Source organism: Molossus molossus, unplaced genomic scaffold (assembly GCF_014108415.1).
Source record: "Molossus molossus isolate mMolMol1 unplaced genomic scaffold, mMolMol1.p scaffold_m16_p_9, whole genome shotgun sequence".
NCBI lineage: Eukaryota > Metazoa > Chordata > Mammalia > Chiroptera > Molossidae > Molossus > Molossus molossus.
The window spans coordinates 100,053,566-100,080,925 of record NW_023425403.1 but is presented as its reverse complement, the minus strand read 5'-3'; the positions used below and the strand labels follow the sequence as shown (position 1 = coordinate 100,080,925).

Here is a 27,360-nt window from a genome sequence, read left to right as displayed (position 1 = left end):
ATTTTCTTTCATGTATCTGTCCAGTTTTCCAAACACCATTTATTGAAGAGACTGTCTATATCTCATTGCATATTCTTGCCTCATTTGACATAGATTAATTGACCATACAGGCATGGGTTTATTTCTGGGCTCTTTGTTCTATTCCATTGATTGATGTGACTGGTTTTTGTTTTTGTTTTGTTTTGTTTTTTTAATGCCCATACCATGCTATTTTAATTACTATAGCCTTGTGGTGTAGTTTGATATCAGTTAGCATGATACTTCCAATTTTGTTCTTCATTCTCAAGATTGCAGTGGCTATTCAGGATCTTTTGTGGTCCCATATAAATTTCAGGATTATTTGTTCCAGTTTTATGAAAAATGCCATTGGTATTTTTTAAAATCCTCACCTGAGGATACTTTTCCATTGATTTCTTTTCTTTTTCTTTTTCTTTTAGATAGAGTAGGAGAGGGGCAGAGAGACAGAGAAACATCAATATGAGGGAGACACATTGATTGGTTGCCTCCCACATGACCCTGACTGGGGCCAGGGATGGAACCTGTAATTGAGGTATGTGCCCTTGACTGGGAATTGAACCTGTGACTCTTTGGTCCATGGATCAATGCTCTAACCACTGAGCAAAACTAGCCAGGGTGCCACTGGTATTTTGATAAGGACTGCATTGAATCTATGGATTGCTTTGGCTAGTGTGGACATTTTAACAATGTTACTTATTCTTATCCATGAACATGGTATATGCTTCCATTTGTTTGTATCTTGTTCAATTTCTTTCTTTGGTGGTCTTAAAATTTTCTGAGTACAGGTCTTTTACCTCCAAAGTTAAACTTATTCCTAGATATTTTATTTAAGACACAGCTGTACATGGTATTTTTTCTTAATTTCTATTTTGATGCTTTGTTAATGGTGTATAAAAATGAAACTGATTTCTGAATATTCATTTTGTATTTTGGTACTTTAATAAATTCATTTATCAGTTCTAACAGTTTTTGATGAAATCTTTAAGTTTCTCTATATGTACTATCATGTCATCTTCAATTCATGACAGGTGTACTTTCTCCTGTCCAATTTGGATGCCTTTTATTTATTTTTATTGACTGACTGCTGTGGCTAGGAATTTCAATACTATATTGAATAAAAGTGGTGAAAGAGGACATCCTTGTCTTATTTCATACGTTAAGGAAAATGTTTTATCACCTTTGAGTATGTTAGCTGTGGGTTTGTCATATATGACATTTATTATGTTGAGTTATGTTCCTTTATTGCCATTTTGTTGACAGTTTTTATTATTAATGGATGCTGTACTTTGTCAAATGTTTTTTTTGTGCATTTTTCAGTTTTCTTCTTGTAATAAATTGCTTGATATGATTTCAATCTTATTAATTTATTGAGACTTGTTTTGTGGTCTAACATGTGGTCTATCCTGAACAATGTTTCATGTGTGCTTGGGAAAAAAAGTATATTCTGCTGCAGTGGGTTGAAATACTCTTAAAATATCAATTGAATCTTTCTGGTCAAATGTGTTATTTTAGGTCACTGCTTCCTTGTGGATTCTCTGTCTAGATGATCTATCCATTGATGTCACAAGATAATCATAGGCAGTTTAAGTGGTAGAAAAATTGTTGTTGTTTTGGATAAACAAAAAGCAGTTAGCCAGTAATAGCATTTCAGAGGCAATGATATGTGTAATGATATTTAAAGATGCTGTATAATGAACTCCTGAAAGACATGCCTGGAATGAGTACTGAAAGTGATTTGTTTATGGTTAGTATGGGCTGGTTCAATAAATTTAAGAAAAGAAGTGGTATTCATAGTGGAGTAAGTCATAGGGAGGCTGCCAGTTCTAACAAAGTAGTTGCTAATAATTTTATGACAGAATTTCAAGAATAGGTAGAGGCTGAGGTATTTGTTCCCCAACAAGTGTTCAATTGTAATGAGACAGATCTCTTCTGGAAGAAAATGTCAAAGAGGACCTACATCACACAGAATAAGTCATTGCCAGGACACAAGCCAGTGAAGAGCAGGCTGATGTTATTGTTGTGTGGGAGTGTGAGTGGAGATTTTAAAATGAAGCCTCTACTCATCTACCATTCTGAAAACCTGTGAGTTTTCAAAGAAAAATAATATAATGTAAAACAAGTTGTGAATGTGAATGTGAACAACTAATATCAAAGCTTGGGTAACCAGGCAATTTTTTTATTGAGTGGATTCATGAAGTGTTGGTCCCAAGTATGAAGAAATACCTCTGGGAAAAACAGTAGCCACTCTGAGCACTTCTTGTAATGGACAATGCTCCTGCCTACCCTACAAGTGTGGAGGCTGATTTGGTGGAGCACAGCTTCATCCTTATTAGGTTCTGGCCACATGACACAACTCCTCTCATCTAGCCCATGGACCAGCGGGTCATTGCTAATTCAAAAACACACTGTTTCATAGAGTTTTGAGCTGACCTCTAAAACTAAGTTAACCCTTAAGAAGTTCTAGAAAGAACATTTTAATATCCTCAATTGCCTGAGGCTGACAGACAGAGTTTGGGGAGAGTGCCTTCCAGGACCATATAATCAGCCTGGAAGAAATTGTGGCCTGAGTCTGGTGTTGAAAGAGACTTTGAGGGTTCTGAGGATGAGCCTGTGTCTGTTGTGGAGCATACTGTGTCTCTGGGCAAGTCCATGAGCTTGGAGGTAGATGATGATGATGTGGAGGACTGCAACACTGAACTGACCACCAAGGAGCTCTAAGGCCTTCAGTGGAATTAGCAACAAATGGCAACTAAAAAACCATCTTCAGAGAAGGAAGAGGGAAGGGAGGATATTCCTACTTCACTAATTAAGGAAATGCTTAGGAAATGGGGGGAAATACAGTCTTATTGAGAAATACCACCCTGACAGAAAAGTAATAAGCTGTGTGATAAACTTGTTCAATGACAATGCAGTGTTTCACTTTAGGCAAATGTTAAAACACAGGCAAAAACAAACATTGTTGGATAGGTTTTTAATGAGACAGAGGTTAAGTGAGCCTGAATCAAGCTCTAGTGAAGCAAAGAAAGAACAGAGAGAAAGAACCCCAGAGGAACAGCTACCTGATATTTTCATGGAAGGGGACTCCCCTTCCAAACAATAACTTCCTTCCTCTCCATCATCAATAGTTCTCAACATTAAAAGTAAGTGCTAATGAGTATGTAAATTTTCATATTTTACTGTACATTTCTTTTCCTTTTTGTTACATTTTATTTACATTTCATGTCCTTTTTGTTTTTAAAGTATTGATAGATTAAATAGTACATTAGACATGTACTGTATATAAGAAAGTTTAAACCAGAAAATCATTTGTAAGTCTGGATAAAATTAATTTAATTTACATTATTTCTAATCAGAAAAAAATGATTCCATTTCAAACAAACTACTTCTAGAAGAGACTTACAGAACAAATTAAGTTCAAGAACTGTGGTTCCACTGTATTGTCATTTTATTGTTTTAACTATGTTCCTCTGTATTTTCTTTTTCTTATTCTTTTCTTTCCTTTTCCTCTTCTTCAAGCAAGCCCGTTGACATTTCTTTTAAAACCAGTTTGGTGGTAACAAACTCCTCTAGCTTTTTCTAGCCTGGGAAACTCTTTATTTCTTCTTCAGTTTGAAGTTATAACCTTTGTGGGTAAAATATTCGTCACTGTAGGACTTTGATTTTCATCACTTTGAACATTTCATGCCAATCCCTTCCAGCCTGAAGTGTTTCTTTTGAGAAATCATCTGACAGTATTATGGAGCTTCCTTGTGGGTAACTAATTGTCTTGTGGTTTTTAAGATTTCTCTTTCTCTTTAATCTTTGCCATTTTAATTATGATGTGTCTTGGTGTGGGCCCCTTTGAATTCATCTTGTTTGAGACTCTCTCTGTGCTTCCTGGACTTGTGTCTTTTTCTTTCCCCAGGTTAAGGAAGTTTTTGGTCATTATTTCTTCAAATGGGTTCTTGATCCCTTGCTCTCTTTCTTTTCCTTCTGGTACTCCTGTGATGAATATGTGGTTATGCTTCATGTTGTCTCAAAGGTCCCTTTATCCACATTAAAAAAAATTTTTTTTCTTTTTGCTGCTCTAATTGGGTGGGTTTTATTTATTTGTTTGTTTGTTTGTTTATCATGTCTTTCAAATCACTGACTGGATCCTCTGCTTCAGCCAACCTACCTTTTATTTCTTCCAATGTATTTCTCATTTTAGATGTTGTTTTCTTCCTTTCTGACTGGTCCTTTTTCATGTTGTTGAGCATCCTTATTACCATTACTTTGAGCTATATCTGATAAATCGCTTGCCTCCATTTCATTTTGCTTTTTCTTTGGAGATTTTTCCTATTCTTTTATTTGGGGCCTGTATCTTTGTCTCTCCATTTTGGCTGCCTCTTTGTGTTTGTTTCTATGATTTCCAGTCTTTGTGGAGTGGCCTTATGTAGTAGATGTCCTGTGGGGTCCAATGGTACAGTCTCCTTGAACACCTGAGCTGAGTGCTCCAGGAATATCCCTTTGTGTATTTTGTTGGCCCTCCTATTGCAAGTTGAGTCTTGACTGGTATTGGTATATTCATGTGTAGGGTCAATTCTCAGGCTGGATGACTGTAAGAATCAATCCCGACCACAGTGTACAAGGTGCTGTGCAGGTGCTGACTACTCAAAGCAAAATTTGCCTGAGCAGGATCTGATGCTTGTCTAGATCTCCCTTTCAATATGCCACTTGTGAATCTAATTGGATCCTGCTCTAATGTTGTCTGAAGCTGGCTACAGAGTGTATTGTTTCTGGAGCTCTTGGGAAGTGCTCTTGTGAAGGCTAATGTAAGACACTGCCTGTGACTACCCCTCAGCAACCTATTTAGAGCTGCAAGCAATCCAGTTTGTGGTTGCCTCTGTGGGGCCTGGAAAGGAACAGCACCAGGCATGAGGATAGGTCAGCAAAATTTCAAGATCCACCTCTCCCTGACTCTGCATGCTGGCTGTCACTGAAAGAGACTCTGGCTATACTCCTCAGCAGGGTGTAAGCTCCACAGAGTGGAGCAAGAGGAATTACAGACAGCAGGGGTATTGCTTTACCTCAGGCTGATGCCTCAAGTTGGAGAATGCTTCACTCAAGAAAGATGGCATCTGCAGTATGGGAGAGGGTCTCAGCACAGGCATCTTGGCAGCTGTCCCTTCAACTCCCTTCTCAGAGCCACAAACCCCAGATTTTCTTCATGTGACTCTAGTCTGCTCCACTCTCCCTCTGCTGGAGCCTAGGATAAGTGGCTGAGAATGGAATTTTGTGTGTTGGTCCTTTAAGAGGGTGGCAGTGTATGTAGCAGACTCATATCTCCCTGCTGGACAGCAACTCTGCTGCTTTTCATAGTCAGCTGTTATGTGGGCACCTATTCTGGGCTCTGGTGCTCTGGATTAGAGAGCCCAGCTTGGGGCTCAGTCCCCATGTTTCTCAGAGGGAATCTCCTGCAGCTGAGATAGCCCCCCAGAACCCTAGCTGCTGCCCATGGGAGCGGGGCCAGGCTTTTTCACATCTACCCTTCCTATCAATCTCGATGTGGCTTTTTCTGTAACTACTTGGTTATAAGACTTCTCTTCAGCTGGTCTTCAGATGGTTATTCAAGAGGATTGTTCTATAATTTAGTTGTAATTACATTTTGGTCCTGGGAGGAGGTGAATGTAACTTCCTTCACCTCTACCGCCATCTTGGATTTCCTCAAGACTATGCATTTTTAAATTACAGATTGAACACTGTACCTTGATCTTCTTCAAAGAAAAAATAGATATTTTTTATTTCTGAGCACAAGTCCATTGTTGAAACCCAGGTGCTCAAGAATGAGAAATTAGCATTGCATTTTACAATAACAAGAAAAAAGTTCCTTTTGAGTACATTAGGCTATTAGAGAATAGCAGACTTTCAGTATATATGTTTTGTTTTGTTTTTACTTTTTATTTATTAATTTGTTTTTTGTTACAGATGTTTCTCATTTTTCCCCCATTGACACTCCCCTCCCCTTCCTCCCCACCCCCGTACATATGTCTTAAACAGTGTGGTAGCCCATGAGTAGTAATGGAAACTAATTTAAACCAGGAATTATGGGGCCATTCTTCCATTGCCTCTGTCTTCCCAGTCATGGCAATACATGCTTGTTATTATAATACAAGCAGAATGCCTTTTACTGGAGGGCAAATCTTATCGGCAATCCTTTCGATTAATTAGAGAAGCAAATCTGTTGAAACTTTCCCTTTTGCTCTTATAATGCTCCATCAAACAGGACACCATCAAACAAGTTGGTTGGTTGGAAAATTGCTGCCTTCGACAATGGGAATACTATCCTTGACAGATAAAAGAGAAGTTAATGGGACAGAAAGCAACAAATCATACCACCTTCCAAGTCTATGGAAAAATGTGCCATGGTGACATTTCAGGGCAGTCCCACAGAAAAGATGGGGTGGGAGAGGTGTAGCTGATTTTTTAGGGTGGCTCAACTTAGTTTTTTAAAACAATTTTTGTTAATCCTCACCCAAGTCTATTTTTTTTTCATTGATCTTTAGACACAATGGAATGGAGGGAGAGGGGGGAGAGAGAGAGAAACACTGATGTGAGAGAGACACATCAATTGGTTGCCTCCCGCATGACCCTGCCTGACCTGGGCTGGGATCAAACCTGCAACCTAGGCATGTGCCCTTGACTGAAGTTGAACCTGAGACCTTTCAATCTGAAGGCCAACGCTGTAACTGATGAGCCAAACCAGCCAGGGCCTCAAGTTAGGTTTTAGTGGGGGCATTCATTAATAACAGAAACAGAGAAAATGTACAGAGAATATTATCTTGCTACAAATAACAATGGAATTCCAGTGATCAGTTCATCTTTTGGGGATATTCTAGTTTATCTTCTGCCTCTTCATTAATTTGTTTAATATTTCAGTCTACTATGTGTCAATGTATCTGCCTGCTTCATTTTTATATCCTGGTGCTAGTACAGTGTCCTAACAACTGTAGAAAATTGAAAGACATTTGTGGCATGAATGGATATCAGACACTATACTTGTGCTTAGAATTAAGATCTGAAAATAAAAATCACACAATAGCTGTCATGTGTAAAATATGAACCAATTTAGGAGTGACATCTCATTTAGTTATTTTTGCCTATTATCATGCTTTCAGGATGTTAGAGAAGCAAATCTGTTTGTGCTTTCCCAATATTATTCCTATTTTGAAGATGAAGAAATTGATATACATGCAAACTAAGTAACTTTCCCTGTACCTCAAATAAATGGTGAAGCTTAAACTTGAACTTGGGTCAAACTGATTCCAGAACTTTTTCCTGTGCTCAGATAATGTATTAAAATTATTTATATTAAATATATTTTTCCCTGTTATATAGTATTTTCTTTTGTTAGAACTTATATGCCAAGAAGAAATATATTTTACCCCTTAAAATTTAATAGTCTTCTTAGAAGATTCCAGAGACCTGTGTCCACCTTGTATGGTTCTAGTTACTAAAGGGCTGCATTCTGCAGACTTGGCACTCCCAATTCTTGAGCCAATGGAACCAAACTGGCACTGTCTTGGCAATCTCATCACCTGTAGAGGATGTGAGAAGTGGGATCCAGTAAACTTGCTTCATGAATTCAGATAACTAATTCTTCCTGGGTAAGAACCCAGCCATGGACACACCCCCAAAATGGGTGTTGACCCACCCCTGACACAATTTGAGCAGAACTGATGAAGGGCTCCAGGTCATGTGCACACTCAGCTCCTATGTTAGACTGATGTCTGCCTGTAAACCCTCAGCAGTTTGGAGACATCAATCATACTGTCCTCACTCCTACTCAGAGACCCTGCCACAGTACCACCCACTGAGGGCAGTGTTGCTCTGTTAAGCACAGAACAAGACACAGCAACTCAGACAGTCCTGCCCTCTGACTGACACTGTAACACACACCTCCATGTCTGTGGGACCTTCCTGTGCTCTCCACTTGCACCTGAGCCCCACCAGTTCACAGCTAACTTCTTTCCTCACAAGGCCACTGTGAGTTCCCAGCTTTGTGGCTACAGGTGCCTGAATCCAGATATAACAAGCTGACTGTCATCATTTATCAAGGCAGAATATCTTTCACCTTTGATATTTAAAATTTTTATATATAATAAGATATAAATGCAAAGTTTGTGTAGAGAAGAAGCAAGCTTGTTAGATTACACCCTTTTTGCTGTACAAATAATGAAGGCAGGAAGGTGAAAGGATCAGTGGAGAGAGAAAAAAATTTTGTGCTCTTAAATATTATACACAAAAGTCTAATAGGTCTCTGTCCTCTTGAATAAATCCCTTCATGTCTCTTCATATTCAGACCATCTTGTCTGCATATGCATTAAAACAAGAACAAAAATAATGCCATGGGACCAATTCCATTTGTTCTTTTGTAAGTTACTGAACAAAGGCGTTCTAGCAAAAAAAAAAAAACAAAAAAACATTTTAAACCTTTGACCTAAAACATACAAAAGCTTTAACTAAAACTTTTAATGGAACAAGTAGTTAAAATGATCCCTCATGGGTCTGAAAAGAGACAAGAAGAACACCAAACTTGGTTGGTGGACAAGCAGAAGTAAATGGCTGAGGAAAGTAAGTTTGTGAGGCATTGCTCTTTTTCCAGCTCCTCTGAGTGTTTCTTCTTGTTTACCACTGGAAATGCAAACTCACATTGCTTCTCAGGGTCTCCTGTACATAATTTCAGGATGTACTCTATGCACCCGCTAGAGATGTGCTCCAGGGGTGCTGTTCACAAGCAGAACTTGGTAGCAGGTCCCCATTAGTAGATAGAGCAGACTTATATGTAATGGTAGATAGAGCAGACTTATATGTAATGGTAGATCCCCTGAAAGACAAGCACCGAGTCTGTGTACACAGTGTCCCCGGAAGGGGTGACCATCTTAAAGTTTTTGAAACAGTAGTACAGCAGATGGGTCATGTCCACATCTCTCCTCAGGAACTGTAGTTCTTGATTCTAATGTACTAGGTCGACAGTCTCTTTCTACCTCTCCTGCCCCTTCACTCCCAGATTTAGGGGATTGAACCCTCCTGGTGGTTGAATACCTTTCTCCCAAAACACATAGTGTGCCTCAGTGTGTGCTGTTCCTGCCTGAAGCATTGGAGCTATGCCACTTAAAAAAAAAAAAAAAAAAAAAAAAAGAGGAGGCAAACATTTTTAAGAGTCCCAACCTCCTTTGTTTGCCTTATTTCTCCACAGAGATAACCAGAGTGAAAACTGTCAGACCATAAAATTCAGACATGTCTATTCTTAAGGATAACTCATTCAAGCTGTAGCATTAGTTGCAGGGAGTGGGGAGTTCTACCATTACACACAAGCAGATATTGTCAGCAAAGAGCTCATAACAGCACTATGTCTAAGGAGATATATTACAGTGAATTTTAATAGAAAAGTATATATATATATATATATATATATATATATATATACACACACACACACACACACACACACACACATATATATACACACACACACATATATATATATATCCACCTTATAAATTTCATCCTGTACAGCTCCATTCATTTTGTAGCTGGAGCAGCAGTGAGGTAAGGGCTATTCAGAGGAGTACATGAGGGGCAATGATTGACTGTACAAGGACCATATTCAAATATGAGAACATATTATATGGGTTTCAGATTTTAGGGGAAAAAAATCTTCCTGAATTATAAATTCTTTCAATTCTATTCTATGCTATAAATTTCCCTGTTGGATTCCCCCGAAATATCTTGTTAAAGAATTGTAATTTTAATTTGTTGTTTTTCTTTTGCCCCCCATAGAAATGTTCTAGCCCTACCTTTAGGATAAGGAGATGAGAAAAAAAAATAAAGAAAGAAAAGAACAGTTTACCCAAGTACTATTACTGTCCTTCAAGGAAATGGTGCTAGCTGTCATCAACTTGGGAATTTGCCAGAAAGTACTAATCCAAGGTCTCACATTCTCTCAGGTGCTCAAATTCATGAAAGGGAGGGACACCCAGAACAGTACTTGGACTTGACATGAGGTTTAGTCATACTAAGCCCAAACGATACATCAGGGGAAAAGACAAAGGACAGCTCTGTTTATTTATTAATATTACTATAATTATTAATACTTTCTAGAATCTTAATAAGTTCTAATATCAGAGTGTAGCTATGGATAGCCAGCATTCATTTTTAGTTTTTAGCATCTGGAGATTTTAACTACTACTTTGTATTTGTTATTTTCTGCAAATGGAAAACCATAAAGTAGAAATAAAGTCCAGAATAAGCAATACACAGAAAGAGAAAAAGAATTAAATTCCATTTCTTTTATGCATAATTCTTTACTTAAAATATATCAAATAGACATAAATTAGATAAAAGTATTATATCAATGATGCATTCCTAATTATGGTAATTGTACTGTTATGTAAAATAATGTTATTTTGAGGAATTATTCACTTTACCTATGATTAGAGGGACATTGTGTCTGAGAGAGGGAATAAAGCAGGAGGCAGAGTCAGAATGATAAAGTAAATATGTTGAAATTGAACATTAAGGGAATCTGGGGGAAAGTATAAGCGAATTCTTTGTAGTATTTTTGCAACTTTTTTTTTTTATCCTCACCCGAGGACATTTTTTTGTTTGTTTGTTTGCATTTAACTTCAGATAGGGAGGGAGAAAGGGAGGAAGAGAAAGAGAGAAACATTGATGCAAAAGAGACACATTTAGTGGTTGTCATCCACCACCAATTGGGGCCAGGGACAAACTGCAACCGAGGTATGTGCTCTTAGTGCAAACCGAACCCAGGACTCTCCGGTCCGTGGGCCGATGCTCTAACCCGAGCCAAACCAGCTAGGGTGATTTTTTGCAACTTTTTTGTAAATCTGAAATTATTTCAAAATCAAAATTAAACAGCCCTGGCCAGTTTGGCTCAGCGGTTGGTGCGTCAGCCTGTGGACCAGAGAGTCCTGGGTTCGGTTCCCACTAAGAGCACATACCAAAAAAAAAAATCAAAATTAAACAAATATGAATAAAAATTTAACTACACACACACACACATATGCATGCATATACACACATAAAGTCAGTGGACAACCTTTATACTTGTAAGTATAAAGAGCAAGAACTCAATAAATATATTGGTCACATGACACACAAAATAAGAAACCTCCACATGGCAATATTTATTGTGTAGTTTTCCTCATGCAAATATCCAATCACCTCTTCCACACCATTTATGCATGTTGCTCTGCTGAGTTCAGCACACAGCAGGATTACAGAGGAGGTCCCTGTTTCTGGCCACAGCCCATTCCAACCAACTACAGCCCAATCCTACCATCCACAGGCCGTTCCCACCAACCACATCCTGTTCCTACCAAACATAGGCAACCACAAAAAAAAAAGGACCAAACAGCCTACAGATAATAAAGACGACATTCAGGCATTAATCATAAAATAGTGGGAAATGTAAGTGAGGAGGATATGTGTGCAAGAAGACAAGTGTGCCCGCGTGGACAGGAAACGAAGCACGGACTTCATCTTTTCCAGGATGTCTCTGCAGAGGACCAAGAGCAGTGCACAGGCACAGGGTGGTCATGAAGGGTATCACATTTTCCTCCACAGACTTTCTCAGGCATAATTGAGTGATTATGCACTCCATGTGGGAAACAACATGTCCTACCAAAGAAAAAAGTTTTTTTTCCAGCTGATACATAGAAAGGTTTTACATAAGCAAAGTATATGCTCCCTAGGAGAAAGACTGCATAATTTTATGTGCAGTTAAAGCTGTCCTAGCTAGCTCCAGCTGTGAGTGCCTGTGGCAAGACAGGAAAGCCAGAGGACGCAGTCAGGGGTTACTCTAAAGGGATTAGACCTGAACATGGCAGAGGATTGTTCACTCCACCACTGGCCAGGCTGGGCTTCCTCTGCCGGTGGGAACCTCCCAGCATCACTGGTGTCACATTCCAGAGTGCTCCCATGGGTCTCTCTGGGCTTACCCAGTTTGGTGTTTGGTTTAACTTACAGCAGCTGCTTGGCTTTCTTCTGCCATCTTCCTGCACTAGGTCTCTGTGTGAGGGAATACAGACTTCTGCTGGACCTTCTAAATGACTTCCGGTGACTTAGCCTTAAGTGTCAAAAGTTTGGAACAGCTCTGGCCGGTTTGGTTCAGCGGTTAGAGCGTTGGCCTGCGGTCCTGAGAGACCCTGGTTCGGTTCCCACTAAGGGCACGTACCTCGGTTGCAGTTTGTCTCCGGCCCTGGTCAGTTGTGCGGGTGGCAGCCACTCGATGTGTTCCTTTCACATCGATGTTTCTCTCTCTCTCTCTGTTCCTCTCTCTCCCTCCCACTCTGCCTGAGCAGAGAATGGAAAAATGTCCTCGGGTGAGGATAAAAAAAAAAAAAAGTTTGGAACAGCACTGGCTCGTTTGGCTCAGGGGTTAGAGCGTTGGCCCGCAGATCAGAGAGTCCAGGGTTTGGTTCCCACTAGGGGCACAAACCTCGGTTGCAGTTTGTCTCCAGCCCCTGTTGGGGTCGTGTCGGTGGCAGCCACTCGGTGTGTCTCTTTCACATCAATGTTTCTCTCTCTTCCTCTCTCTCCCACTCCCACTCTATCTGAAGATTAACGCAAAAAAAAAAAATTTCCTAGAGTGAGAATTAAAAAAAAAGTTTGGAACAGATCCAGTAAAAAGCCATCGCTGTTCTAACAACTTTCTTTTGGGCTAAATCTCAGTGCATGTTCAACACCTTATTAACTAGTCTCCCAGAAAGCAATATCAGAATGGGATAATAATTTTACTCTAAGCAGTGACCAGAACTGCATCAGATGTTCTCTTCCAGAACCAAGTGACCGACATGAACTGCTGCTTTCTGCAAGCACCCTCCCCAGGCAAATCCCACTCTGGTGCACAATTCAGATGCCCACAGGCCACCAGGCAGAGCCTTCAGTGTTAAATATCACAGAAGCTGATAGCACTTCCTCTGTTGTTGTTGGCAGAAACAGAGACTTCCGTGTGGACATCAGGAGAACTGGGTCATTTAGCTTATGAAGCAATCACTATCACCAAGCTTGAAAGAGCTCAAAAAACAAATTCTGTTTTTGTTCCTATTCTTGCCCACTGACCTCCCCACAACTTTCAAATCAGTTTTTCTCAAATGTAATTAAATTTGATGGAAGAAAATATGAGTCAGGAGTCACAGAGCTAAAGGAAACATGTTGAGATTAGAGGACAAGAGATTTCTCACTGGATTGAAAATATGAAAGAACAGACTCATCTTTTCCAATATGGGGAGGTTCTGAGTTTTCAAACTTTATGGCACTGTTCTTGAGAAGCCAAAAGCATAATTTTAAGAACAGGATACATGATGGCTTATTATTCAACCTAAATAACAAAATAAAAGCAATAATTACTCCAATTCACTTGGCATATTATCAAAACAAATTAATTGAAACACTATTTTTGAGCATAAGGATATAATTAGAAAAGTCTTTGGTGGATAAAAATATCTTTGAAGCATGAACTAAATAAATCAATTAGGCAATGTGATTTATATTAAGAGTTTATGTGTCAATCCAAACTTACAGTCATGAAATGTAAAAGGAAGAGTAAAGACTGATCAACAAAGATTCACTTAAAATGTCCTGCACAAATAATATGAGTAACAGTAGCAAACATCTTTTGAGCTTCTATTATGTGAAGACACTCTGCTATACTGTATTATTCTTATGACTTATACTGTTTTATTGTCTTAAGAATAAATAAAATCACCATTGTTTACATTTAAACAGCATACACCATCACTGACCATAACTATGGACTTCATGATAGAAGGAGTGGAGGACGCTAAAGTTCAACAAAAGACACTGACAAGCCTCTTCTCCTCTAAGCCTTATCTTCCACTTACAAATATCACTACTTCTCAGTAAAATATGGTTCTATAAAACTCTGAGCACATCCAAGATGGACCATAAGAAGCCAAGTAGTACCTGGTAGCAGCTACTCAATCAAGAGTAGACACATGTCCGGGTGACTCAGTGGTTGAGCATCAACCCATGCACCAAGAAGTTGTTGGTTTGATTCTCAGCCAGGGCACATGCCCAGGTTGTGGGCTAAATCACCAGTGGGGGGCATGCTGGAGGCAGCCAATTGATACTCTCTCTCATCAATGCTTCTATCTCTCTCTCCCTCTCCTTTCCTTTCTCTCTAAAATCAATAATAAAGGGGGGGATGGAAAGAGTAGACACTTGGCAAAAGTTGGCCCACTAGACTGAGAGGCTTAGTCAGTTACTGGGGGAGAAGCTCACTCTCTCCTATTTGACATGAACAAAGATGGTTAGTGCCAAGTGCAGTAATCTTATAATTAAAGAGAGAACTGGCCTCAGGATGAAACCAACTTGGATACAGACAACATCTTTAAGTCCCTGGATTGGTCAAGTCTGCAGCTCATTGTAGCTCCAGCCTTCCTGTAATAAGATATTTAACATGTCTTCTTTGTTTGTTTAAGCCAGTTGGAGTCAGATTTTTGTAACCTAAAGCTAGAGAGAGCATCATAATGTATACAAAACAAAATGAATGTTTGTTAAACAAAATTCTAACAAAGTACAAAAATTTAATTTTCTATATAAATTAGGACATTTTTTTTTCAAAGAATGTGCACTGATCACTTGTACCTGAATCACCTGGAATATTTGTTTAAAACACAAATGAGAAAAAAATCATAATTTCTGGGGCATAAAAACTAAAAATCCTCATTCTCAACAAGTGTATCTCTGATTCTAATGCTAAAGGTTGAGAGCTACTCTCAGCCCAAGCCATAGAATTTCAGTTGGGAATTTATAAATTCATGATGCAGCCTGTCTGGACTCTTGTTTCTCTGTTTTAATGAATGATGTGTATATCAAACCTGCTCCTTGGTTCTTCATAAATAAGTGATCCAAAGGTAAGCAGGGTAACAATCTTTAATTTGTAAAAGTAAGTATTTTTGCAAAATTGTGTCAAAGTTTTGCACTTAATAAAATATTAAACTTCTTGAGAAATACTCAATAGCCTTATAAAATTGTTTTCAGGGTAAGTAAAAAATTATCCCCAAATCACCTTTCTAAAGAAAGGAGGCATAAAAAAATAAGATTCAACTAGACTCCTGTAATGTAACCATATTACATTACAACCACGAGAGAGAACTTTTTATGAAGTCCCTTCCTTACCTAGCTACTACTTTTATTTCTAGATTCAGTTTAAATGTTCTTTTCCTGGGAGGCCCACCTACTCTCTCTAAACTAAAGTGTTACTTTTACCATGGCTAATCCGTGGCATTAAAACCTGATGAAATAAGGATGCAGATCTGCAGTGTGGTCACTTGGCCTCCTTCCTGACTCTTCTTCCTGCCCCCTGCAACCTACCCCTCCGAGCCACCCTGAAAAATGCCCACATTCACTCTACCTTCCTAAACCCTCTGCAGCGGTTCTCAACCTGTGGGTCACGACCCCTTTAAGGGTCGAACAACCCTTTCACAGGAGTCACCTAAGACATAACAGTAGCAAAATTACAGTTATGAAGTAGCAATGAAAATAATTTTATGGTTGGGGGTCACCACAACATGAGGAACTGTATTAAAGGATCACGGCATTAGGAAGGTTGAGAACCACTGCTCTAGAGCCTTAAGGGCTCAGCTAAGAACAATACTTCCTTAGGAAGCTTATGAGGCCAGGCCCCCTTGGATGATGATATAGCAACTAAATAAAATACCACTCAGGCTGCTTTTAGCTGCAAGTAAGAGAAAGCATGCTACAAACTTTACCCTGTAAGGAAATAAATTACTGTGTGTCAACCAGGTTGGAAATTCCTCGGGAAGGCCTGCTTCAGCGATGACTACCCATAGGCTGGGTTCTCTGCCCACCTATATGTCCCCCTACCCCAGGCTACTCCCTCCTGTCACTCCACTTGGTCAGAGATTACAATTTAGGGAAAGAGAGCATAACTTTGGAAGCCTCTCTTTGAGGCATGTGATCCCTTTTTCCTCAGAAGCTTCTGGAAACCTCTCCTTTAGTTTCAGTGACCCAAATGGGCTCAGCTTCCCCATCCTGTGCTGGTGTTAAGAGGTGGGAAAATCAAGATTAATTCACAGTGCTTGCCCCCTTTTACACCACTGTACAACCAGAAATTGTAGTATATAGTATGTAGTAGCATACTCTAGGATAACTGGATGCAGCTGTTCAGTGCAGAGCCTGGGACTGACCTAGGCTCTGACCTTGGGGCTGAAGGGATCAGTAAATAAGCACATCTGGAATGAATAAATTTCAGGCATGTCAGGGGTAAGCTTTGGTTGAAATCAGTGGGTCCTCAAGCAACAGTTTAAACACCTGCTTTTGTAAATAAAGTTTTATTGGGACATAGTTATACCCATTCATACATGAAGTACATTTCATGTTACAGCTGCAGAGCCAAGTAGGTAAAATAAAAAATATATGGTTCACAAAGCTGAAAAGATTCACTTCTCTGTCTTACAGAAACACCTGCCAACCTCTAGCTTAGTCACCAACTAGAGAGGAATAATACTGGCAAGGCAACCACAGTGCTCGTTGCTCTGTCTGACATCTTTCTTTCTAACACACTTCTCTGCCTCTCCTCTCCTGCTAGTTTTTAAGTTCCCTTGGGGGCAGGGAATATTGCCTTCTAAATTACTTGCTGGTGTTATGTCCCAAGCACCCAGTACAGGGTCAGCCCCCATAAATATCTGTCGGCTGAGTGAGTGAATGCATGAGCTCTTTAAATAATCTTTCATGTGGGCATGGAAGCAATGACTTCTTTCAGGATGTGCTCTAGAAAGAGAGGAACAGCATTTCAGTTATGGCATGCCAAGAAAGTCAACCATATTCTACAGTAAGGAGGGCCTGAACCTTAACAACATTAGCCTTTCCCAACCTTTGGGAGGAAGAAGTGCCCACACACTGTCTCTCTTGAGAGGCAGAAATAAACTCAGATTCTTAGAAGTGGCAGAGGCAGGGCGTGGCCACAGTAAGCAGTGGGTATACTACTAAAAATGAACTCCAGAGTTCTCCTCACTGAGAATGCTCACCCTCACACACATGCTGTGGCTCCCAACTCCAAATTTGCTCCATAGCCTGTGACTTCACTTACTCACTAAAGTTCAACCCTAATCAGTGTTCAGGGGAACAGTAAGCATTTCTTAAAGGTAGTAAACATAGGCAGTCCAGTGGGACAGGCATGGTGATATCTCTATGCCACAATTTCTCTTTATATTTTCTTTCTAAAGCAAAGATAACAGTCTGCAAAAAGAACAGTGACCTGGAGAAAGCAAATGCGATACATTCAAAGTACTTCTCCAGGGGACCTAGGAACTCATTTTATCTGTGAATGAGTCAGTTTGTTTTTTTTTTTCTCATCATGCAGTCTAAAAGAAATTTATAAATAAAAAGGTAAATATTAAAATGACACTACAGTTTTTAAATTGCTAAAATGGCTTTAGTGAGTTTAACAACTGAAGATATCATTACCATTAGCAAAGAGACTAGAGGTGTTTTGTTTCTTATTTTGAAGTTTAAGTTTGACATTTTTGATCCACAATGCTGAGAAGATATGGAACACTGGGGTGAGGTACTGAAGGTAAATAACAAGATCTGGGTTTTATTATCACCTGCTGATTAGTGTAGTGACACACAATAACAAGAGAGATCTGCTAGAACAGGATTCTAATGAAGTTGAGGCCCAATATGAAATAACCAAGAAAGCTTCAAATACCAGAGCAAGGAAAATGCCAAATGCTATGTTAAAGTATCTCTCTGGACACAGTTTGCTTTCCTAAAACAAACAAAACGCCAATAGGCAACATTGTGCCAGCATTTTCCCCTTCTGCTAATTTATGGCAAGCACAAACAATCCAGATTCAAGAAAGTCTTATCATCAAGGAGGAAGAATGGCAGAGGATAATCTCTTAGTTTGTATTAAGGCAAATGAGGTGGTTTTTAGAGCACCATATTCTCTACCAAAAGAGCCAGTATTATTTTGAGTGAAGCAGGGTGTTTTTCATCCATTGTGTCAAATAAAAATTGCTTCATTTCAATTTCACAGAGCTTTGATATGTTAACACATCTGTCCATTTTTCTCAGTATCTAATAGAACAAAATTTTTCATAGAAGTTCTACATAAAAATAATTTTAAATGATTTGGGATATGGTAATACTGCCATTAGACCAATTACCTCAAATTTTTTCTTCTATGGGTGAAATATTTAATGTGAGAATGGATGTTTAAGTTAGTAACTCATTATGCACTAATGGCCAGAAACAATCTCTCTATCCACATATTAAGGGAAAATATTTATTATCATTTGGCAATGCATCTTACAGGTTCATAGTCTTTGGTCCAGTGACATAAATTCTAGAAAAACACCCTGAGAAAATAATTCTATTAGGGAAAAACTTATATTCATTAAACTATTCATTAATTACACTATGTCTTTAAAGAACAGAATCTGGAATAGAAAGAAATAAGGAAATGGTTAGGTTAATGTAGGTTTACCATTGAAGTGAAATATTATCCCATTATCACAACTTATAAAGGTGAAAACCATGTAGTATGCAAACAAATGTATAGATTGCTAAGCATAATACATTATATCTACAAGTAAAAACTATGTGAAACTTTCTGATGAGTACACAGAAAAATTCATGAGCCCTTCACCAATGTGTGAATTCTCACCTCTTCTGCTTCTCTATGGTCTCCTGATGAACTTTTCTCATTTCTCCCCTGTACTTTTGCTGTACCACAATCCTTGCTTGCAAGGTGTTTCTGTCTACTGCAAGATAATCCACACACATCACTTTGTTCAAAATTTAAGTTGATTCCTATCTGTTTCACAAAGCAGTCTATTGCTCTGGAGTGAAATTGCTGTAGAGTCCTTAGCCCCTATTGGTTTTGTTTGCTTTATCTTCTTAGATAGAGTATGAATTCCATAGAAAATTACTTTTAGCATTTTCAATGAGTAATAAATATATGATTTTGAATTAATTAATAAATATAAACACTTCAGAGCAAGGGTTATTTCTTTTCTCTGTATCTATAATATTTCCCATAGTTCAGGCAAACAGTAAATTATTGATGGCTCTTCACTGAAACAGAAGGATAAATGGATGTATGGGTAATGTCACACATGACTCTGGTGGCAATATTGGCATGTGTTTTTCTTCCCCATCCCTTTTCTACCTTCTTCTCCTATGAAACATCAGATAGGTTCTTTTCTAAAAGGTGTGCCAGCCTTGGCTGATTTGGCTCAGCAGTTATAGCAATGGTCCACAGACCAAAGAGTCTCGGGTTCAATTCTAGTCAAGGGTACGTACCTTGATTGTGGTTAAGTCCCTGGCCCCGGTTGGGGTTATGCGGGAGGCAACCAGTTGATGTGACTCTCTCATATCAATGTTTCTCTCTCCCCCACCCCTTCCTTCCCATTCTGTCTGAAAATTAATGGAACAATATGTTCTGGTGAGGATTAAAAAAAAAAGAAATAAAAGATGTGCCATCTATGAAGAGAACTTACCCAGGTCAAACTGGCCAGATATGTAGCCACAAGTCTGCCGAACTTCCTCACTGTCCCAGCCCAAGGGGTAGAGGGCGCAGCCAGCACCAATCAACAAGCCTGCAAAGAGGTAAGAGAGGGGCTTTACCAGTGTCCCTCTGTATCCACAGATAAAGGCACCAGGGGAAAATCAATATGAGCAATGTAACAAAGGAGCATGGTGTCTGTTTTCTGGAAAGTAGCAGCCACAGCTCCCTCAAGCCATCTAAAGTTAGATTCCAAAAATAATTTCCAGTCGCTTCAAAGGAAAAAAGAGGCCAGCTGGTGGTTGCTCATTGACCCAAACACCAGGAGGTTGCTGGTTCTATTCCTGGTCAGGGCACATGTCCAGGTTATGGGCCAAATGCCCAGTGGGGGTTGTGCAGGAGGCGGCCAATCAATGTTCTCTCTCATAGATGGTTTTATTTCCCTCTCCCTTTCCCTTTCTCTCTCTCTAAAGTCAAGAAAGAAAATGAATAATAAATAAATAAATAGGAAAAAGAAAAAAAAAACCCACCTTGACAGACAGCTTAGTTTGGTTTCAACTTTGCCTTTTAAAGCATTAAAAGCCTTATTTTAGGAAACAATCTTTTTTAGGAAATAAAATCCAGAAGTCCTTTTAATTACTCTTGTAAAAAGCCAACCAATTCCACCATCAATCTGTGTCAAGTAATTCAAGACCAAGCAAAAGTGCCTAATAGGTTAGGGTTCCTCATTTAGTAGGTGGTTTTTCCAATTTAAGAATCAAAATAGGATGTTTCAGCATTATCAAATTTTAACAGGGTGAGAGAGAACATACAGATTCTCATAAACTAAACTTGAACAGACCAATAACAACAGAAGAAATTGAAGATGTAATCAAGACTCTCCGAGCAAACGAAAGCACAGGCCCGGATGGCTTCACGGGGGAGTTTTACCGAATATTCAAAGAAGAACTAATACCCATTCTTCTCAAACTATTTGCAAAAATTCAAGAAGAAGGAAGACTGCCAAACTCGTCTTATGAAGCCAGCATAATTCTAATTCCAAAACCAGAAAAAGACACTACAAAGAAAGAAAACGACAGGCCAATATCCCTGATGAACATAGATGCCAAAATCCTAAATAAAATACTAGCAAATGTTATCAAGCAATACACCAAAAAAATTATCCACCATGACAAAGTGGGATTCATCCCAGGGATGCAAGGCTGGTACAATACTCGCAAATCCATAAACGTGATACACCACATAAATAAAGCGAAGAATAAAAATCACATGATCATATAAATAGATGCTGAAAAAGCCTTCGACAAAATCCAGCATCCATTTCTGATAAAAACACTCAGCAGTGTGTGAATAGAGGATCATATCTAGACATAATAAAGGCCATATATGAAAGACCTACAGCCAACATCATACTCAATGGGCAGAAACTAAAAGCATTTCCCTTAAGAACAGGAACAAGGCAAGGATGCCCACTTTCACCACTCCTATTTAACAGTACTGGAAGTCTTATCCACAGCAATCAGACAGGAAGAAAAAATAAAAGGGATCCAAATTGGAAAGGAGGAAGTGAAATTATCATTATTTGCAGATGACAAGATCCTATACATAGAAAACCACAAAGACTTTATCAAAAGTTTACTAGACTTAATAAATGAATTTGGCAAAGTAGCAGGATACAAAATTAATGTCAAGAAATCGATGACATTCCTAAACACCAATGATGAACTCACAGAAAGAGACACTAAGCAAACAATCCCATTTACCATTGTGCCAAAAAAATTAAGATACCTAGGAATAAACTTAACCAAAGAAATAAAGGACCTATTCGCAGAAAATTACAGGTCATTGAAAAAAGAAATAGAGGAAGATATAAAAAAGTGGAAGCACATACCCTGTTCATGGATTGGGAGAATTAACATCATTAAAATGTCCATATTACCCAAAGCAATCTATAGATTCAACGCAATCCCCATCAAAATACCAACGGCATACTTCACAGAATTAGAACAATTATTTCAAAAGTTCATATGGTACCAAAAAAGGCCTCAAATAGCCAGAGCAATCTTGAAAAGGAAGAACAAAGGTGGAGGGATCACAATACCAGATTTCAGGTTATACTACAAAGCCACTGTAATCAAAACAGCCTGGTACTGGCACAAGAACAGGCATATAGACCAGTGGAACAGAACAGAGAACCCAGAAATGGACCCAAGGCAATATGTTCAATTAATATTTGACAAAGTTGGCAAGAACATACAGTGGAGTAAGGACAGCCTCTTTAATAAATGGTGCTGGGAAAATTGGACAGCTACTTGCAGAAAAATGAAACTAGATCATCAGGAAAAAAAAAATGGCGGCGGAGTGAACGGAGCTACACAGACCGTCTCCCAGAACCAAACTGGAATTACAACTATAACAAAGACAAATCGACGGGAAAAACCAACAGAAAAGCAGCTTGCGAGGACCATACAACAAGGGACACTGACTCAATCCTGGTAGGCTTGCGAAGGCGCGAGACGGGGCTGGGAGCCCATGGTGGGCAGCTCCGCAGCAGCCTTAGCTGTAAGTGGCGCCCTCGGGTTGCACTCCCAGGCGGCTCCACAGTCCAGCCGGGACAGAGGCTGAAACAGCCACAGCCACTCACCTTGGGCTCCGGCACAGGGAGGGCAGACTGGACTGGAACTGTGTTGGGATACTCGGGGTTGGGAGGGCACTCAGAGCTTTGGCTGAGTGCAGCCACGCAGGACAGTGGCCACATTGCTCATTCCCAAGGCTCTGAGGAGAGGCAGCAGCCCCTCCCTCAGAGATCCAACCCCACCCTGTGGGCCATTGAAGTGTTAATTGAGGCTCACTAACAACCAGCATCTTCCCCACCCTCCTGAAAGCCCCTTGGCTGAGCACCAGAGGGAGTTTTTCAATCAACTGACAACCCAAAACTCATCAAGTAACCTAAACTGCTAGCCTCCAGGCAAAAAGCTAGAGGATAACAGTAGGATTCATGGGCTGGCAACTTTAACCAGAAAAGTAAGACTTGACAGTGGTGTTCAACTTGGGTCCTCCCTCGCTCATCTAAACACAGGAGAGGGAGCCACAAACAGCAGAACACCAACACCCACAGGGAGAACTTGACAGGCTCCAAAGCCCACATTGATAGCCAAAATGGTGAAACACAGAAACAGAAGCCAAATGAAAGAGCAAGACACCTCCACCGAAGATGAGATCAATGTGGAGCAATTAGGCATGTTAAAAGAGCTAGAATTCAGAGCCATGATCTTGAGGAAGCTGAACAGCATGAGTAAGGACATAGAGACACTGAAAATAAGCCAATTGGAAATTAAAAACCAACAAGAAGAGATAAAAAATGACATATCAGAAATGAAAAACACATTGGAAGGTTTAAAAAGCAGAGTAGGGGAAGCTGAGGACTGAATCAGTGAATTAGAAGACAGGGTAGAAAAAATCAACCAATCAGAAAAACAAAAGGAAAAAACTATTAAAAAACAGGAAGACAGCTTAAGAGAACTATGGGACAACTGGAAAAGTAATAATATTCGCATCATAGGAGTCCCCGAAGAAGAAGAAAATGAGCAAGGGATAGAGAATATATTCAAAAAAATAGTGACAGAAAACTTCCCTAATTTGGTGAAGGAAGAAGGCATTCAAGTTCAAGAAGCACAGAGAGTCCCAAGTAAGAAGAACCCAAACAGGCCCACACCAAGACACATAGTAATCATACTGCCAAAAATTAAAGACAAAGAGAGAATCCTAAAAGCAGCAAGAGATAAGCAACAGGTTACCTACAAAGGGAACCCCATAGGCTCTCAGCTGACTTCTCACAAGAAACACTACAGGCCAGAAGAGAATGGCATGAAGTAATCAAAGTCATGAAAAACAAGAATCTGAATCCAAGACTACTCTACCCAGCAAGGCTATCATTCAAAATAGAAGATCAAATAAAGAGCTTCCCAGACAAAAAAAAAAAAAAGGCTAAGGGAATACATTAGCACCAAACCAGCAGTGCAAGATATGTTAAAAGGACTGCTGTAATTAGCAGTAGAAATGGGAAGAAAAATAGAACCACACTAAACAAAAATGGCAATAAATAAGTACATATCAATAATCACCTTAAACGTAAATGGATTGAATGCTCCCATAAAGAGACACAGAGTAGCTGATTGGATAAGAAAGCATGACTCATCTATATGTTGTTTACAGGAGACCCACCTCTCAACAAAAGACTCACATAGGTTGAAAGTGAAGGGATGGAAAAAAATTTTCCAAGCAAATGGAAAGCAAAAAAAAGCTGGGGTAGCAATTCTCATATCTGATAAAATAGATTTCAAAATGAAGACCATAACTAGAGACAAAGACGGCCACTACATAATATTGAATGGATCTATCCAACAGGAAGATATAACCTTGATAAACATATATGCACCCAATATAGGAGCACCAAAATATATTAAAAATCTTCTGGAGGACTTCCAAGGAGAAATGGACAACAATACAATCATAGCACAGGACTTCAACACCCCGTTGACAGCACTGGATAGATCCTCTAGGCAAAAAATTAGCAAGGAAACAGAGACTCTAAATGAAGCACTCGACCAAATGGATTTAATAGATATCTACAGAGAATTACACCCCAAAACTACAGAATAAACAGTCTTCTCAAGTGCACATGGGACATTCTTAAAGATAGACCACATGATAGGGCACACACTAAATCTCTACAAGTTCAAGAAGATTGAAATCATATCTAGCATCTTCTCAGACCACAATGGCATGAAACTAGAAATCAATAGCAACAAGAACATGCAAAGACATTTCAACACATGGAGGCTAAATAGCATGTTATTAAACAATGAATGGGTCACCGAGGAGATCAAGGAAGAAATTAAAAACTTCCTGAAAACCAATGAAAATGAACACACAACAACACAAAATCTATGGGATACAGCGAAAGCAGTTCTGAGAGGGAAGTTCATAGCACTACAGGCCTACCTCTACAAACAAGAAAAATTTCTAATTGACTGTCTAACCTCACAACTTAAAGAATTAGAAAGCAAACAAAAAGAAAACCCCAGAGCAAGTAGAAGGAAGGAAATAGTAAAGATCAGAGCAGAAATAAATGACACAGAGACCAAAAAAACAATTCAAAGGATCAATGAAACAAAGAGCTGGTTTTTCGAAAAGATAAGCAAGATTGATGGACCCTTAGCTAGACTCACCAAGAAACAAAGAGAGAGAACCCAAATACACAAAATCAGAAATGAAAGAGGAGAAGTAACAACCAACACCACGGAAATACAAAAGAACGTTAACAACTACTATGAACAACTATATGGCAACAAATTCGACAATCTAAGCAAAATGGACAAATTTCTAGAAACACACAGTCTCCCAAAACTATTCCCGGAAGAGATAGAAAACTTGAACAGACCAATAACAACTAAGGAAATTGAAGAGGTAATCAAGACTCTCCCAGCAAACAAAAGCCCAGGCCCAGATGGTTTCACGGGGGAGTTTTACCGAACATTCAAAAAAGAACTAACACCCATTCTCCTCAAACTATTTCAAAAAATTCAAGCAGAAGGAAGACTTCCAGACACGTTCTATGAGGCCAGCATAATTCTAATTCCAAAACCAGAAAAAGACACTAAGAAGAAAGAAAACTACAGGCCAATATCCCTGATGAACATAGACGCCAAAATCCTGAACAAAATATTAGCAAAACGCATCCAGAAATACATCAAAAAAATTATTCACCAGGACCAAGTGGGATTCATTCCAGGATGCAAGGCTGGTACAATATTCGCAAATCAATAAACGTGATACACCACATAAACAAAATGAAGAATAAAAACCACATGATCATATCAATAGATGCTGAAAAAACATTTGACAAAATCCAGCATCCATTTCTGATAAAAACGCTCAGCAATGTAGGAATAGAGGGATCATATCTCGACATAATAAAGGCCATATATGAAAGACCTACAGCCAACATCATACTCAATGTACAGAAACTAAAAATATTTCCATTAAGAACAGGAACAAGACAGGGATGTCCACTTTCACCACTCTTATTTAACATAGTACTGGAAGTCTTAGCCACAGCAATCAGACAGGAAGAAAAAATAAAAGGGATCCAAATTGGAAAGGAGGAAGTGAAACTGTCATTATTTGCAGATGACATGATACTGTACATAGAAAACCCTAAAGACTCCATCAAAAATCTATTAGACTTAATAAATGAATTTGGTAAAGTAGAAGGATACAAAATTAACGTCAAGAAATCGACGGCATTCTTGTACATCAATGATGAACTCACAGAAAGAGAAACTGAAAAAACAATCCCATTTACCATCGCGCCCAAAAAATTACTATATCTAGGAATAAACTTAACCAAAGAAGTAAAGGACCTATTTGTAGAAAACTACAGGTCATTGAAAAAAGAAATAGAGGAAGATATAAAAAAGTGGAAGCATATACCCTGTTCATGGATTGGAAGAATTAACTTAATTAAAATGTCCATACTACCCAAAGCAATCTATAGATTCAATGCAATCCCCACCAAAATACCAACGACCTATTTCATAGAACTAGAACAAATACTTCAAAAGTTCATATGGAACCAAAAAAGACCCCGAATAGCCACAGCAATCTTGAAAAAGAAGAACAAAGTAGGTGGGATCACAATACCAGATATGAGGTTATACTACAAAGCCACTGTAACCAAAACAGCCTGGTACTGGCACAAGAACAGGCATATAGACCAGTGGAACAGAACTGAAAACCCAGAAATGGACCCAAGGCAATACGCTCAATTAATATTTGACAAATGTGGCAAGAGCATACAGTGGAGTAAAGACAGCCTCTTTAATAAATGGTGTTGGGAAAATTAGACAGCTACATGCAAAAAAATGAAACTAGACAATCAACTTACACCATACACAAAAATAAACTCCAAATGGATAAAAGACTTAAATGTGACCTGTGAATCCATAAAAATTCTAGAAGAAAATATAGGCAACAAAATTTCAGACATCATACGGAGCAGAATTTTCACTGATACATCACCTAAGGCAACAGAAATAAAGGAGAAAATGAACACATGGGACTACATCAAACTCAAAAGCTTCTGCACAGCAAAAGAAACAATCATCAAAATGGAAAGGCAACCCACTGTATGGGAGAACATCATTGCCAATGATGTATCAGATAAGGGGTTAATTTCCAATACATATAGAGTGCTCATACAACTCCACAAAAGGAAGACAAAGAACCCAATTAAAAAATGGGCAGAGGAGCTGAATAGACACCTCTCCAAACAGGACATACAAATGGCCAAGAGACATATGAAGAAATGCTCAACATCACTAATCATCAGAGAGATGCAAATTAAAACAACAATGAGGTATCACCTCACACCTGTCAGAATGGCCGCCATCAACAAATCATCAAACAACAAGTGTTGGCGAGGGTGTGGAGAAAAAGGGACTCTAATACACTGCTGGTGGGAATGCAGACTGGTGCAGCCGCTATGGAAAACAATATGGTGCTACCTCAAAAAATTAAAAATTGAACTTCCATTCGACCCAGTGATCCCACTGCTGGGAATATACCCTAAGAAGCCTGAAACACCAATCAGGAAGAATATATGTACCCCCATGTTCATAGCAGCACTATTTACAATAGCTAAGATCAGGAAACAGCCCAAGTGTCTACCAGTAGATGAATGGATAAAAAAGCTGTGGTACATATACACAATGGAGTACTATGCAGCGGTAAGAAAGAAA

At 39.0% G+C, this 27,360-nt stretch overlaps 1 protein-coding gene across 1 annotated transcript in view; it reads right to left on the bottom strand.

The window, feature by feature from the left end:
- The window catches only part of LHFPL6 (LHFPL tetraspan subfamily member 6), a 365,391-nt gene that overhangs the window by 12,004 nt on the left and 326,027 nt on the right, over positions 1-27,360 (bottom strand). The window contains exon 3 of the mRNA XM_036250113.1: positions 19,554-19,652. Within this exon, the coding sequence (XP_036106006.1) occupies positions 19,554-19,652 (99 nt within the window). The remainder of the gene's footprint in view (positions 1-19,553; positions 19,653-27,360) is intronic.